At 36.7% G+C, this 17,063-nt stretch overlaps 3 protein-coding genes and 1 long non-coding RNA gene across 6 annotated transcripts in view; 2 read left to right on the top strand and 2 right to left on the bottom strand.

Annotated features, from left to right (window-relative positions):
* LOC114356376 (uncharacterized protein K02A2.6-like) overlaps positions 1-17,063 on the bottom strand; it is a 341,613-nt gene that overhangs the window by 223,042 nt on the left and 101,508 nt on the right. The window lies entirely within an intron of this gene.
* Positions 1-17,063, bottom strand: part of pnt (ETS transcription factor pointed) — a 151,945-nt gene that overhangs the window by 130,471 nt on the left and 4,411 nt on the right. For all 3 annotated transcript variants that reach the window (XM_028309514.1, XM_028309516.1, XM_028309515.1), the window contains exon 2: positions 681-816. In XM_028309514.1, the coding sequence (XP_028165315.1) occupies positions 681-816 (136 nt within the window). The remainder of the gene's footprint in view (positions 1-680; positions 817-17,063) is intronic.
* Positions 2,213-2,782, top strand: LOC114356392 (uncharacterized). The gene is made up of 2 exons (XR_003656210.1): positions 2,213-2,389; positions 2,552-2,782. It is a non-coding gene; the product is annotated as an uncharacterized LOC114356392 (long non-coding RNA).
* Positions 5,372-6,719, top strand: LOC114356387 (ATP synthase subunit d, mitochondrial). Its single transcript, XM_028309536.1, has 3 exons — positions 5,372-5,626; positions 5,844-6,062; positions 6,500-6,719. Exons 1-3 carry the CDS (start codon positions 5,508-5,510, stop codon positions 6,690-6,692), a joined length of 531 nt encoding a protein of 176 aa, XP_028165337.1. The 5' UTR covers positions 5,372-5,507; the 3' UTR covers positions 6,693-6,719.

The raw sequence follows: 17,063 nt of genomic DNA, 5'->3' as shown, positions 1-17,063 counted from the left end.
ATAACAATTTTCTATTAATTTTAACACGCTCATAAGACATTATTATTCATAACTAAATGATAATGAAAGCATGTAGAATAATAATCATGAAACGTCTCGCTATTGGCCAGCGAAGTGTGTAGAGAAAGTACATACCTACCAATTATTTATAATATCTATCTTAAAAACTTCAATTAATATGTTATGTATTCGTCGAAAATATTGTCTTTAAGGATTTATAAATACAAAGAGCCAAGCAAAACAACCCCGATAAGAAATTCCAGACCACACTGGAGGTTTTACCTTGGAATGTAAGACAAATAAACCTTCAATTTAAGTTCTAAAAGTTATCTCGAAAGTCTCATAAAAGCTCAAACAGGAGCTTTTCATCAGAGCCATATCTAAGTTATTCAAGGCAAAAAAGATTTTTCACTGTTGTCTGTATGTTTCCACAGATTCCTAACATTTTTATATTTTTTATAACTTTTTAGAGGTGGGGCTGAGAGCTCACACTAATAAAACTCATAATTTTTTTGCAAGTATGCTTTTAAAAAGCTGTAAATCTCGGTAAATAATACTATCCTATCCTACCTGTTTCCCACGCTCCCGTGTAATTGTGTAGAAGATACAATACTTATCTGGTAAGTATCTGTACTGTACTGGTAAGAATCAGTAGAATGGGTAAGAGATACAATACGTACCAGGTCCAGCCTCAAGCTGAAAGACACATGCTTGCGCTGCGGCGGCGCGGCGGCCGGCGGGCCGTCGTAAAAGGCCGCTTCCTCCAGCCCATAGTCGGGCTCCGGCTCGCCCCACTCCAGCTTCATAGCGCTGGGGCTGGAACAAAGAAAACATAAATTGAAGGTAAGTTATGGCTAAAGTAAGTTAAGACTTCAGTCAGCCAAAAAGCTTACACGACTGAAGTCTAGTATCGAACTCTCCCTAAGCGTAAGAGGAGGGACTTCCAAAAACTACAACTCTTCTAAGTCTGACGCCCGTATTTACAAACGATGCTTGCTTTGAAGCAGCAAATCGAACGCACAGCGTTAAATAGAGCTCTGTGATTGGTTCATGTGTCGCACAGTGGGGATGCGTCCACGCGCACTGTGAGACCTCATAGTAATGTTTGTTAATACGGGTGTGAGTCTTCTTTATTTATGTTACACGTTAATCTATCTTACATAATTTTAGCACCTTGAGGAGACACATAGTGAACCTATGTGGCATCAATATTCGAGACTCAGTATAGCTTTGACTGAGCTGTGATTAATCAGTCGGTCAGAACAAACGGTTTTATAAATAAAGACTTTTAACTGATGCGTTGATTTTTTTGCAGATGAAACAGCGTACTATTATGTCAGACCCAGGTTAAATATAAACCCAGCAGTAAGTGATTCATAACATCTGATCCTGGAAAACGTGACTAACAGAAGGAATAAAAATATAATTATTATTTATTAATATTTATAAAATAGCGGCCGCCCGCGTCTTCGTACCTACGCGTGGACACCGTTCAACATTAAAAAAAAGAATTGGTAACATTGGTCCAGGCGTTGTTGAGTTAGGCGCTTACCAACACATTTGGCGATTCTATAGATTAAATGCTTCAAGCGTTATCACAATATTATGTAGAGTCCATAATAATATGTCTTGCCTAGTTTATGTCTAGATTCCTAAATATCTTATGTTTTCTGTTTCAATATTTTGCACCTACAACATAGTTGCAAGGCTAGCAGCTCAGATCAGAATATGATTACACGTTTTTTTAACGTCGTGTCATTATAACTTACGACCGGCGTAACCGCTCGCCATCGCCACTAGGGCTTCGCCAACCGCAACGGGAACACCAGTCTATTCGGAAAACCAAAAAACTCCTGCTCACACTTCCCTCCCGCTCACTCCAACGACGAATAAGGAGACAACTATAGGTACAGGTCCGCGTTAAGTTTCTTTTCAGGGTAAGCCGAACCTGTTTCCCATCTTGCAATACATCACCCACTCTATTGAACACATTACGGTTTATAGACACCTTTATGGGACCGACTTTATGGGTTACTTGAGATTGACTTGGTAATTCAATTCTATGAAGTTGCGGCGAAGATTTGTAATTGATTTGGAGTTAAGTTTGATGCAGCATCAAGCAATTAAAAAAAATATCAGCATAATTTAACCGTGTGAACTTCGATGGGAAAGTCTTTAACCCTTAATTAGTCGCATGGGGTCAAAGCAATTTCGGATTCAAAAATGAAGCACTTGGCGCGGCCCGATTTCCACCGCGCCCCCAGTAGCTTCATAAAACACGTCTTAGTTTGTATTTTGATAGGGACTAATTCACGGGAGTGGAAGGATGCGTCGCTGCGCTCTTGAGTGGTGACCCCATGCGAGTAATTACGTAACTTTTTTGGAAGAGGTAAGTTTTTTGTTTTATGTATTTATTTTGTGTATTATGAATAATATTTGTGTTATTGTATATTCAGTGAATAAATGTTTGTTATAAATGTGTTTTTACAGCTCTAAACAATAAAAATATTGATAAATTCAGTTTTACTACTACTTTGTCTTTTTTTTTCAGAGTTAGTAGAGATAGGAAAAAATAGCAAATTGTGCAATGGTTGGAAGATGCTTCTGATGAAGAAGAAGTTGGAGGGTCGAGTTCTGAGCCAGAGTTAGATGAAATAACAAAAAGTGATCATGATAGCGCTAATGAGATCGAGTAATCCTCCGCACAATCAAGTGAATCGAAAATGCAAGAAATGTACAAGATTTGTGTGCAATGATCACTCTGAAATATACTGTCAACAACGTAACAAGAATGATTCAGAGAGTTCCTAAAAAAATACTAGTATTACCTTTGATCTCAGTATACCTAAGTACAAATTGTTAATTATTGACAATTATTTTAATTTAGCTTGTTTTTGTATAATTAGTAAGAAATTCATGTTATTACCCATAGATATTAAAGAATAAATAAAGCATTTTTATAATAATATAGTTTCATTTACTTATAAATTTCAGTATGTATTAAAAACTACTCATACAATTTGGGGTCATCTGTGACCCCATGCGAGCAGTTATGTGAGATTCTTTATGCGAGTAATTAAGGGTTAAATAAAAGATGAAATTCACACCACCTTATTAACCATCTTAGAATTACTAACAATTATGTACTTGTATAAACTTGACAAGACAAGGTGCTTACTAGACTGTTACTTTTATCCACTACCACAAATCCAAATCTCATTCTTAGAACGTATTAATATCCCATCAAAGCGATCGGAATTAGTTAACACTTTCAAACGTAACGAGATGATCCGGCGGAAACGGTGCTTAAAGACACGTGTAGCGAAAACTACCTTTAACCCTAAAATAGCTTATACCCTTATTATGTTTCAGATAGAGCCGAGATTGTTATACCCTTTCGAAGTTCCAAATCGTGACGGTCCTCGTAAGGTTGTCACAGAATAGCCAAGAGCGGTATAGTAAATGTGTCGTCGGCAAATTCGGTCCGTGTGATGCCGTTTCGGATAATATCCGGCGGATACGATCCAAGGATCCGACACCATCACGGACATTATTGTCTCGTAATTGAGACGGCGTGTCGATTTATTCGGTGTGCCAGTAATTAACTCGCAAGGGGAGAAACTGATTTAGAGCGACGCTTGACATGAATTCAATGAAACGTCCTTAAGGGTTGCATTGCGATCCCTGAGGGGTCTAGTGATTGATACCATGCATATAGATTTTGGTCTATGAATGGATTAGCTTAAATTAAATTAAAAATCAATGGTGATCTAATCCGAGCTAAATAAAAAACACAACAAACACGTTATCAATGATAATTTTGAGGGAAAACTATTCAACAACTGTAATATCACTAATAAAACGTAGGTACTCACTCATAGATATTTTGAATCACGCCTATAAGTCTATCGGGATGTTCTAAATCTATTCACCTTATACTGCGAAGCAGTCACGTCACCGGAGACAATACGTAGAACCTGGATTGAATAATTCAAAGCATATACTCGTCAAGCAGCCGAAAATAACTACGCAAGCCATATCGCTATCTAATCGACAAATGATAAAAATTCTAACACGTCATTTCTACAGACGGTTCGGTTAACAAAGTTCCCTTCTTTGAACAGTAAGCCTTTGATTTCAATATTGCCCCAGGAGTTTTGAGGAACAATTCATCTAAAGTCCTTCAGGATAAGGACGATGTTGGTCTGATATGCCAACAGATGTTTTATTTGAGGATAAGGTTCCCGACCTACGGATTCGAGCTGGTAACAGATTTGCACGCAATTTCGCATGTTGACCTGCGTCGCATGATGGAATAATCGGTTTATTTATGCCTGAAGTGAAAGCATTTCTACAATATTGGTAAACGAATTTCTCAGAATATTCCAAATTGCATTGCGTTTTGAGATTCCATGCGATTCATGCGGCAACTTTGTCGGAGATTGGCTGAGAGGCGTTGGATGCATGGAAATACAACATGGACACGTCTACTCAATAAGAATTTAAAATATTTTAATGATGGTGATGATGAAGCTTTAGTGTTAAAATCATGGACCTATAAAAAAAGTCGGACGGATTCTCATCAACAAAATACTGTGACATTAGGATACACCAGCTTGCCTGTACGTACAGGCCGGCACGCACACATTCACACCCTGTTACACCACTTCGAGTGCAAACTTCACACAGTTGACACATTTAAGCAGCGAAAAAACAAAACGAATACGACATGTCTTATGTGATGAAATTGTGTAAAAAACNGTTTTAGTGGGATATAATTTCATAGGCTTTGATCCTTCCCAAAAATGTGGAACTGCGAAATTCAAATTTTCTTACATTGATTGCAAGTCAGTGTCAGGTTGTATGTTAAAAAAAATCTATCAGAGATAATAATAATATATTGATGATGTATAAGATTATGATTATAATGTACACAAGATTCGTAATTTGTAACTGCGAGAATCATTTTTGATCATCATTATGTACATACCCTGACACACTGACTTGCAAACAATGTAAGAAAATTTGAACATTGAAAATTTCGCGCCTACCTCAACGCATTCACCTTTCACCCTTTTAAAATGGCACGGAATAATTCTGTCTACATTTCCAAGTAACATCTGCCGATCTATGTTTTTCTTAAAATAAATGGGTAACATGTTTTGGCTAACATGGCATCCCTAAATTCACTCACACAATAGACAAACGCCAAAATTTTGCGTCACAGTTTTGTTGTAGCGCGAGTTCCGTCCGCCTTTTTTTATAGGTCCATGGTTAAAATGTTAAAATTGCTTTATTTCATTTGAAGTTTGAAGTTTTTGTTGAATTTACGTCTTATTTTTACCAATCATAGAAAAAAAACTCTTTTATCTATCTCTTTGCCTCACTAATTTTCATTATGGTCTGACCTCTATGGATGTCACTTTGATTCAATATCAAATTGACTGATTCATTCAAAATTCCAAACAGTTTGAAATACATTATTTACATCGAGAAAATAGTCTAAAATGGCAAAACGATTTACGAAAAGCAGCATAAATTGGGCGGAACTCGAAAAAAAAGTACCACCAGAACAGAGAGTCCAGTACTTCGCATTTAAAGCCAAATCTGATGCTTATCTTCGACGGTAGGAAACAATGTTTATTTCCGTTCTTCAAAATACCATATTCATATTTATAGGCAATTTTTATAGGCTTGTAAAGGCGTATGATCAATCTACACTCAAGATTATAATGGAACCTGGTGGTTTCTCTAATTGAAAAATCAATCAATCATTGGCTTACCAATGCATGGAATTAAATGGCGTCTTTCGTCTTTTTTAAACGGATGTTTTCTAATTGTAGGGTACTAGCTCATCCCCCTGAACCGCCAAAAATTGATTGGGCAGCGTACTCTAAGATGGTGCCTGTTCCTGGCCTGGTGGACAAACTGAAGACAGAGTACGAGAAGTTTCAAGTACCCTACCCGCAAGACACGTTGTCAGCTAAGGTCGACGAGCAGTGGAAAGCATTGGAGCCCGAGATCAAGAAGTTCTGCGCTGAGATGCAGGTGGACATTGACAAGTAAGTTCCAGCGTTTAACCTTTCATATTATTTATAGCACACCGACGATCTGGTGAAGGTCACGGGAGGTGCCTGGATGCGAGCGGCGCAGGACCGTTCTTTGTGGAAATCCTTAGGGGAGGCCTTTGTCAAGCAGTGAACGTCTTTCAGCTGAAACGAACGAACGAATGAACGAACGATGCTTTATAGAACGGATCCGGATGCAACACCTTTACTTTCGGGTTAAGTCTGGAATCTCGCTATTCAATTGGTTAATTCATCTAATTCAAATCCTAATAATATTTTGAAGCTTTTGTCTAAGCCTTCCTCATTATAAATGCCTAATTCACCAAGCCTATGAGAACTTGGTGCTATGTCTTCAATCCCGCGAGGCACTAATGTTAGTGTGACGTGATATACTTGCGGTTTTATTTACGTAAATATTCAACTTTTTCCAGAGCGACTAAAGAGCTTTCAAGAATAAGAGCCCTCCCCAAATTTGAAGAGATGACGATGGAGATGTATGCGGATATGTTCCCCGACCTGGCCATCGACCCCGTGAACAGGCCCACGTACTGGCCCCATACTCCAGAAGAACAAGTGGGGTATAAGCCTCCAGAGCAGAAGGTTGAAAAGAAGAAAGCGCCATAAGTAAAGACGTGTTTTTATGTTTGTGTTTTAATAAATATTGTTTAATGCTACCTTTTTGTTTTTTATTTGACAATGAGGAATTTTCAGTAGAAAATTATTTTAAAGTCGTTAGCTATTGTTGCAGTTCACATAGCCGTTCAATTGATCTTCGATTCGTGAATTTGTGATATAAACGTAGTAGGTACTATACTTGCTTTTATACATGCACCTCTAGTAAAATTTCGTTGGTATTCTAAATGACTTTCATGAGGTATCACGACTCAGCACGTGCTTAATCACTTTGAAAGCAATCAGCGTAAACGGTGACATGGGCGCGGTCGCCACAGAAAGTCCAAACTGCGCCGGAGTTACTGTGTTGTAGTGATTTGTGAGTAACATGTTCGAGAAAGAAATAATGCACTTTATTAGGGTTAAAGTAGTTGTCTTACCAAACAAAATGTAGTAAAAGGAACCTAAACGGTAACTAAAAATATCAACAACAAATTATTTCTTCGCGATACTTTTTCGATACTGGCTGTCGTTACATCTGAAATGTTCTTCTCTACATCTGTGGAGCTGTAGAGCACGAGTCGTATCGATTCAACTCATGAGTCCTAGCTTCTCGATTCGCGAATCGAAACATGACAGCCCCTGGGCGCAGTACTTCATGCATAAGGGAATGGGACTGCATTTAGTCTATATTTAGAGTCTCACTCAGGGTCGCCGCGGGGACATAAGCCAAGAACTCGCGCGGCAAAGTATGATTGATGATTGGGTAGCGTTTCACGCCGTCTTATTTTCGTCTTTATTAGTTCTCTGTAACTAGATATATGCGATTGGGTTAACCAATTTGCGATTTATAAATAGGACTGCCAACTGAGATAGCATTCGCATCGATTCATAACAGCCTTTAGTTTAGCACGCAGCGTGCGGAATGACATTTTGTTTTATGAGAACTTGAACTGGACCGGTAGATTTTTTGTAGATACATAAGTGGCCCTAGCAACAATTCAAGTGGTCAAGAATGCTTTTAGGACTGCATCCTCAATTTATAACTGAAATTAAAAGCCACATATGGCGTTGTATTTCCTATTAATATATTTGGAGCTTTCTATGACTTTTTTTCTCAAATATCTCGCTTACGACCTATTGATTCGGTTTATCAATAAACGATTCTGATTTCTTGTTGTCAACCGATTAAAGTTAACGTTCAAGTTGTCTCAGACATGCGTGCACCCGAAACCAAATCAACGATCGACGCCCGGCCCGCGGCGCGGCGGTTGGCGGCAGCCGCCTGCGCAGCGCTTTCTGAGAACCCCGCAATAATATAACTAAGCAGTTTTGGACTGAATCGCCCTATTTATGCATTCATAGAGCTTCATTGAACATTCCGAGCTTTCGCAATGAACGGCAATATGGCACGCGGTAGTGTAGGAGCATGGGTGAAGTACAAATAGAACTAGATTTCAGGTCTATACCACATCTAGCCAAATTATCTATGCTTAACTAATACTTTTAGTTAGTTTTCTGCCTATACTATTATGTACCAACTTATTTTTAACATTGCTTGATAAAAAAAACTCACTTTCGAACCGATCATTATTAAAATATGAAGTTTTTCTAAATGCGATAATATGATCATATTATGTCCATGATAGGTCACTTGTATAATTAAAACCCATTTAGGTATTATAAAATTAGTGACAAAGTGCATAATTAAAAGTCTAATAAAAATTAACCATAACATTGTAAATAATAACTACATGAGATGTAAGGACGTTTTAATGTCTTTTGTTCTCAATAATCCGAAAAGGAAATACGAGTATAGCTCTCATTCTCGACCTAATAATAGAAAATATCTCCAGCCCATATATCCGGTGTGCCAGTTAGTGGAAGCCACGGAAAGTGGACTCTCTTTGTGGTGGTGGATCAATCAGCAGCCCGTACGGATATCCGATGTACCGAAATGGATGACTTGGCGGCGCGCACGCACGATAGGCAACATTGGAAAGAAAATAAACAAGTATGTTAGAGTTAATTTACATTGGGAGTCTTGTATGCGGATCATTCGAAAAAGAGTGTTGTGCTTTTAGGCTCATTTTTAGGGGCTTTTAGGAACACTTTTTCATCAATTAAAGTTAACAATAAGTGAGCCATGAGACAGCATTTTATATCCTTCTTATTCCAGTTTACATGTATAAAATGTAGACCTGTTTGGTTTTAATCGTTAAGAAAGAAATTGTACAAGTCATTAATTGGTAATCGATAAAAGGAATTACTGTTATCTACATAATTATCTACTTATGTTTAGGGTTTAGTTTGTAAGACAGTAAGTTTTTATAAAATGAACTCATTAAGATAACGCCCGACTCTACTTCCACTATTTTACATTTTAAATGAAACCGTTTACGTGGGCAAACAAGTTTGGTTCATTGTATCTAAGTATTTCACCGGACTACTTCACAAAAGAAAATGTAAGTATAAGTGTACCTACCTAACATTAATTTGAAATTCAGCAATATATTTTCACTGAAATTCAAACGGAATACATTACAGCTAATTAATGCTAGCAACTCAGTGTTATTCCTGCTCTTTGCAATTAAAAAATATCGGTGCGAAAACGACAAATACCGACAATTTTCCTTTCAAGCAGAGGCATTCGTTTTCACTTTCCTTGCGTCCTGTAAGTTTATTGTTCAGGCGCTCGAGGATCAGTGGCCACCTGTTTGCTGGTATATTTATAGACCACCCCGCTCCCCTTTCTTCGGCACCTTTCAACCATTCATGGCTCTGTGACTAATGCCTGAATCAGTTCGAGTACGACGATAAAACTGACGTCTGGCGCGCTGATTGTACGTGGAATTTTGTAATTAGAGTTTTCATTAGTGGGTTAGCTTTGGCTGAGCTTCGATAAGCTCAGTGTTTGAATGGGCAGCTAATGATTTAGCGAGTGCAAGTTTGGTTAGGAAGATTTTGTTGAAATATGTGCGTGATGTTTCATAGGAATATGTACCATGTTTTTATGGCTTAAATATAAGTTCCTTGAAATACACTAGGCTGAGTTGCATCACCTAACTTTGAACGTAACTATGAAGATAATCGGTGTTTTTTGTATGGAGTTTGACAGATTTTTAACGTTTGTCAAAGTTAAAGTAAGATGGTGCAACTCAGCCTTATTTAATAAAGCTTTTGCACAGAAAAGTGACACATTTATATTTATCAAATAATCATTACTCGTCCAAATCACCTTTATCTTCATCGATTTGATTTAGAAAACAGTACATGGGTCACTGATCCCTTTGTTTGTTAAATGTCATTACTAAAGAGTAACAGAGTAGAGACGTAACAGTATCAGTAGCAAGCCTCAATTGAGGCTTGAACTCTCTCTAAATCGATCGACATAGCTTCAACAAAGATTTTTATCCAAAAACCTTGGCCTACACGCATCTCCTCGAGTCGACACCCACTTGTGACAGATGGAGGCGTCGATGGTGCGCTAACCATTGAAGTAATATTACTTACATTATAACTCAATGGCGCTAACAAGAATTTCAACGCGGACTGCTTGAGAAATTTGACGAATTTCATGATTGACGATGACGAGACCGTTATTATTAAGCAACTTTGAAAAACGCTCGAACTCGAAACGATTAGTAACGCTCTACACACAAAAAATAATTTAATTGATTTGATCGCAGTGATAAAGTTATTAAGAAAACAAATTACAAACAAACAAAGCTTACACGGTTAAGTATTGTGGTAAACAAACCTCAATATTCCTATTGAGTACGTTCAGAAAAATGCTTAAAAGGAAAAAATATACTTTATACAGTACAATACCTAGGTGCGAATGGCGTAAATATCTTCACGTTCAGATCTTTGAAGATATGTAGTAGCTCTACCTACATAATATGTAATGAGTTAATGTTTATCTGAGTCGTCGACCCCTCTATGTGACCGTGTACGATCACGATACATGTGAACTAGATATTATTTATAACTACCTACCTAATTTATTACTGATACAAAGTAACCAATAATTGAATATTACTCTACCTGCACCGATACCTACAAGTTACGCGGTGTACTTTTACCTGCAGTATGCACTTTTCTTTTAAAGCCTCATTTTATTAGTATTGCCTATAATTTTAGCATTTTTATTTTATGACTTTGAATTATTTTTTTGTTCGTACCAATGCCCCATGCAAAATTGAAACCCGTTTCATTGACTCCATAAGGCCAGCATTAGGCAAGTTTGTGATGTTGATCGTCACTAATTAATTCATAATTAAAAATTCTGGTGTGCGCAGACGACGGCGTCAACCAATTACGCTGCCTACGCGCATCATATGAAAATGGACCCTATTTTTAAATACGTATGGTGCAGGAATGACATGAAATTATGCAGTTTCAATGAAGGGCAAGCGACAGTTGTTTTATTTTGTACTAAATATAGTACTTGGACTGAATTGTTACTGTGCCAGCTTTGTGTGAGCGGTGTCGATTGGCATTCGTGATACGATGCTTTAATATTGTATGGGCTCATTTTATTGGCATTATTTTTAAGTTTCCCATCATGATAAAACAAAGCCCGCGTGAACGGAATGCATTTCGAGTTCGTATTTAATGAATACCTCAGACGAAGGACAATAATCTTGATCATTCATGAAAGCCTACTTTAAATCTAGATTGTTAAAAGTCGTAAAAATAAACCTTTCTTTATGGTTGCAACTCATTAAATAGTTATAATATGAAACCAAACAGTCAATACTATAGTGAATGAACTCTATCCAAAATCCCCACGTGGGTGGAATGGCGGTCAGATATTAAGTTTAAACGGTATCATAAACAGTCATCAAACAATGTAGCTAAAACAGGTTTGCGATGCAACAAATTACTAGACTCGCCAGATTCTGGAGAATGTAACATTTTTGAATATTCACTAAACCAGGTGCGTTTCCAGTCGATCAGGTTCAAAGTGCGTCTTGCTCTTTTTCTATTGAGTAGAGCAAGAGACAAGAAGTAAAGCTCGAAGAAATCGTCTTCGAGATGGCCTATTCCTTTGCGTGTGTGCGTTGGAACCTGTGCTGAACATCTGTTATTATCGGGTTTTGTTTGGTGACTGCAAAAAACATTTCAAGATTTTACGTCGACACCGGTTTGTGATGCCAGCTAAAAATAAAAATATGCGATTCTAATATTCTGGTAGGGAGTTTTGTTGTTAGATCACAGCTTTTATTAGATGATGAATGTACATTGTTAATTAGTTATGTATCATAAATAAATAATGATACGAAACTCTCGGATTTTAAAGGGTACTTTCTCATATGAAAAGCATAATTTTGTGAGAATGCAATTATACGTATTTTGCCATTTATTGTACCTCTCTTTGAAAACAAAATAAAGGCACTCCTACGTTTAGTAGTACATGGTCATCGTTTTGGTCATCAGTACCTTCGTTACAAACTCTAACTCGTCTAATGAATGACACAACTGTACCAACGTAATAATCAAGCAGTGTTTAAAGTTCCACGAAAATAATAAAAGGATGTTTGTGCGCACTGGCAGCATTGTGGCCTATTATACTGCATTGTGAAGTCCATATTCGCTATCGAGAAAGTAAGATCCGTCCCAAATCATGTCAGCCGTTTTCTACCTGCTAGGGGCAGGGTCCCGTTGCGTGCAAGGTGTACAATCAGGGTTGCCACGCGTGCATGGTGGTTACATTTGCTACGAACGAAACCTCATCATATTCTCACCAATCGTCTCTACATGGGTTTAAAAGTCACAAGAAAATTATTGTTTTTAAGAATATGAATTATTATGGAAACTAATACGCTTTAAAAACCATTCCAGTCCTGCCCAAGGCAGATGTGAGTAGTAGTATGGGACTACAGTTGAGCTTTTTTCAGCAGCTTTGGAAAAACCCTCTTTTTATCGATGAAAATCAAAAGGCTAATCCAGATTGCCATCCTTAATCAATGTTAGATGGCTGGCACCCTACGCGCACCCACACAAACGCAGGCAGCGCCCGCGCATATGGCGATGGCGCCCCCTCCCCCCACCCCAACTCGTCCGATAGTGCACCGAACCTCAGCTGCTCCTAGCTCGTCAGATGTCGATCGACAGTTTTTTTTTGTTTACTGTCTGTTTCATAAAACGAGAGGCAAAGAAATATTGTATTAAAAGGGTCTAGAGGGCGCTACCGTATGATCAAACAAGTTTAGTTATTTTATTTAGCAAGTGTAAGCCTTCATTGAACATTTACACATTTACAGACATTGTAACTACGAGTATAACATTAGGTACCTATTTAATTAAAACAAGTGAACGTAGGAATGGTAGACAGACAACCGCCAGAGCAAGTACCTAGGTAAGTACTTAAAATACTTATGATTTTATCAAATGATGAGATAATAGACATACCAGTTGATATCATCATTCACGATGATTTCATATCATTCGAATGTTGATTAAGCTCTTAACAAAATATTTATGCGTAATGTAGAAAACAGCCAAAAGAAAATATGTAGTATGTACTGAAGTTACTTAATGTATTTGTACAGCAACATATTTTCATGTAGAGTTGCGAATCTAAACATGAAAATGCAGATTAAATTCAATAAGATGTGACTGAAAAGATTGGAACTTAACTAGAACTTTTCAGGAATAATTCTACATTAATGAACCTTTGGCGTTCTACTGTAATTCTACATATTTTTAAAAGGGTTTGGGATGCGTTTCAAAACAAGCATTATTTACACTTAAAAAATAGCTCAAGCAGTTTAGTAACGTAAGTTTTCTTCCAAAGGCAGTTTCAGTGAATTTCCAACACACATAAATCGGAACAATTTCCTCATATTTATGCACTCATCACAATAACGTGCTCCGACATTATCTCGTCTAAACTTGGAACGGAATACCAATCGCGGTGACGGTGGTGCCTAACCTTCAGATACCTTGATAACCGGGTAGGTGCCTGATAAAATGATAATGGCGCAATGCGTACCGCTTGTGATTTTTCACGCCCATAAATAAACATGCTGTTAACTTCTGTCAGTTGGAGGACCGAAGAAAATCCAGGAAATCTTTTAAGAAACCGTAGATTTATTATGTAAATAGCAGATATTACTATATTATGTATTTGTTTATATTAATGAATGAATGCCTAATAAGATAGCAACAGTCTCTCTGAAAGTCTGAAGTGTCGTCAATTAGTGATAAACGCTGAAATATTAAGCTCCTAGGGTAATTACTTGCTTATTAATTATTTTTTCTTGCTAGTAAATATCAATTCGCTGTTCGGAAAAAATAGAGTACTAATTATTACTTGATTTTTGTCTGAACCACGTCTGAACAGTAGGTATCAATTACTTTTTAACTAACTACCACTTCGATGACAGATTTTATTGGTATCAAGTCAACCCATAGACTACGAAAAATCTCACATTGTCTAATTCCAACAAAAACGTTTCCCAACTCTATTTCTGCTAAGTCGACTGAAACCTAAATACATAGCAACAAGCAGTCCACAGACGTAAAAGCGAAGTAGGCAACATAGTAACGCAACGAAAGATGTAGGTAAACAACCTCCAACTTGTTCAGTGTTCACGTGTGGAGTGTGGACGTATTTTGCCAATAACCATTACCTGATTTATGACTACGTAACTGAGACGGTATAATCGAATGCTGCCCACGAGTGAATTAAGTTACTTATAAGTACCTGGCCATCCGTACTCAATAATAGAGAATAACGCCCGTATTCACAATCATTACTATGAGGTCTCACAGTGCGCGGCCGTGGACGCAAAGGGTGACACATGAACCAACCATAGAGCTCTATTCAACGCTGTGTGTTCGATTTGCTGCTTCACTTAAGCAAGCATCGTTTGTGAATAGGGGCGTAAGAGACAATAATCGTGTTCGTAAATAAGCAATTACTTACCTACCTAGTCAATCTAAAATTCGTAGACGTAGCGTATTAATATTTAATGTAAAGTATGAATAAATTTTGTTTGGCTTTTAGTATTTATGTGAAAAACTTAGCTAGACTAGTTTCTAATTTGTGAATAAAACCGTTTCTTGATGATGACCTCATATCTTTCGATTATATCATATCTTACTATACTTGTTTTCAAGATTAGTCAAAATACATATACTAATATACTACAACTATCATTTCTGTGATCGCCATTATGCTGTTTATCTACTTACTAAAAGCAAGCATGCTATCAAAGTTAGCAGGAAAACCGCTTGACAATAGGTACTTACCTATCTTTCAATCTTACAAGAGCATCTTCTCCTTCTCATCATCGTAATAAGGAGCTGAAAATATTGTTCCATGATATAATAACTACACTTAGTTTTAATAAATTGATGGTTTTTTCGTGCTGAGTTCTTTTTGACACTAAATTAAACTTATCCACAAATTCATCGTAAGCAAGGCAAAAAGACTCAATACCAAGGAAATTTCAGAGAGAATTTTAATGACTTCTAAAACCTATATTTAAAGTATTTGATATTTTGGTTTGTATTACAAAAAAGAAAATCAACATTTTAAGTATTTGGTTGTACTATCCCTACTCAATTTAACTAACTTTAATAAGTAGAGTTCGAATTTTTCAGTGTTCAGATAAAAATCAATCAAATTGTCTGAAAAGAAAACGGTATGATTTCGTTTGGAAGAAATAAACATGATTCCGCGCTTTCTTAGAGGATGAAGAATGTTTATCCGTGAGAATTTACTGAGCCTGATGCCATTTGGACATATTATTATGACCTGTAGTTACAAGTACAACCCTCAGGATAGAAGAAGATGTAAAAAACATCTAAATCTTGAAGAAATAACGTCTACATAATAATCACTGCACGCCCGACTGACTTCAGAGACCAAATGTATTAAATAAGATTTTAAACAATGATGAGAATGTTATGGATCATTATAATTAATTTATTAACTCGTTGAAAATGTTTAGAGAAAGAACTTATATTAATATTATCTTAGGCGTGTATTAAGATAATAATGTAACTAATTATTATGTAGACAGATAATTCGTCGTGTTCTTCGCACAATAGATAACTGGATTCAATTAGCGCACATAAAATACAGTTATTTACGTTTATTTATTGAAATATTACTCAGTTGTTGGAAATACCTGGCCAATCTAACTCCTAACACTTTCACTGCAAAACAATAACAACTTAGATAGCAGCTTATCAATTGTTATCACATGCACTATGCCTATCTAAAGATTAGGTCTCTGGTAAGATAACTGTGTGGCAAATTAGTTAATGTTAATATTTGCGATAGTTTCTTCCAAAATTAACGGTAAATTTTACATAAAATATCAATTCGATGGGTGCCTGGAATAAAGCCGCAATAGCCATAGCAGCAGTTTTCCGATTAAGTGATTTTAGTAAACTGCGGGTCCCTATACACCTTTTGAATTTTTTTCAGAATTTTATCTTTGAAACTGCCTGATTTACCAAAAGCACTATGGATATTGAATCGTTATTCCCATTCATCATTTAAAATTTGTTGACCGGAATAATCGTGCCATATACAATGTTAAAACTTTTACTTAAATCTTCTACAAGCAAACGGCTATTACTGTATCCTTCAGATCAGCGCCTGAGGCTGCAATACACTATTGCTGTTTGATTGATTGCACACTTTTTACCGGAACAAAACCACAATGGACTCTTACGGAACCGACTTTCAATGTATGAAGCGGCAATATGTATTTCTACCTTTTTTAAAGTATATTCTAAGCACTATAACCTTAAGCACATTAAATGTTACTCCAGAAAAAATAACGCATCGTTTGATATACAAACCGTTTTGGTACGCCTCGTAGTTTAGAATTATTCAAAATTGACACTAAATCTCTTCTCCTGTAAAATTGTGTTTTGTCGATTGCGGCTTTATTCCCGGCACCCATCGAATTGTAAAACACAGGTAAGGCGCGTCTTTGCATATACAACGTGTCCCAAAATTCAAGGATAAGCCGGCGCCGCAAAATGGACTTAGTCATGACTACTTTAAGAAAAATAAGGAAAAAAATCTATCTCAATTATTTTTTAAGTTACACAATAAATTACGAAATTCTTCGAAAATTGACACCCCTTATGATATTTTACATTACCACGACCACCATTTTTCAAATATTTCTGATTTTTTGTTTGTATCGGCAACTTAAGTAATGTTGCTGTCCACCCCAACTCTTAAAATCCCCAGAATCCTTGCAGTTTTTACACAAAACTTAATCAAAGTATGTTATTTCCTTAAAATTTTGAACGATTTTTACTTTCACACCACTTTGACTCATCGTTTTGTAAAAAAAAAGTATGAACACTACTGCGGCAAGTTTTTTATAAAGTTGACGCAACTAT

Source organism: Ostrinia furnacalis, unplaced genomic scaffold, assembly GCF_004193835.3.
Source record: "Ostrinia furnacalis isolate ACB-3 unplaced genomic scaffold, ASM419383v2 OfSCF2800, whole genome shotgun sequence".
Taxonomy (NCBI): Eukaryota; Metazoa; Arthropoda; class Insecta; order Lepidoptera; family Crambidae; genus Ostrinia; species Ostrinia furnacalis.
This window is presented reverse-complemented; position numbering and strand designations above follow the sequence as displayed.

Coding starts and splice junctions, on each gene's coding strand:
- LOC114356387 (XM_028309536.1), top strand. CDS start 5,508: ATGGCAAAACGATTTACGAAAAGCAGCATAAATTGGGCGGAACTCGAA. Junction 5,627..5,843: donor TCTGATGCTTATCTTCGACG/GTAGGAAACAAT, acceptor TTCTAATTGTAG/GGTACTAGCTCATCCCCCTG. Junction 6,063..6,499: donor ATGCAGGTGGACATTGACAA/GTAAGTTCCAGC, acceptor AACTTTTTCCAG/AGCGACTAAAGAGCTTTCAA.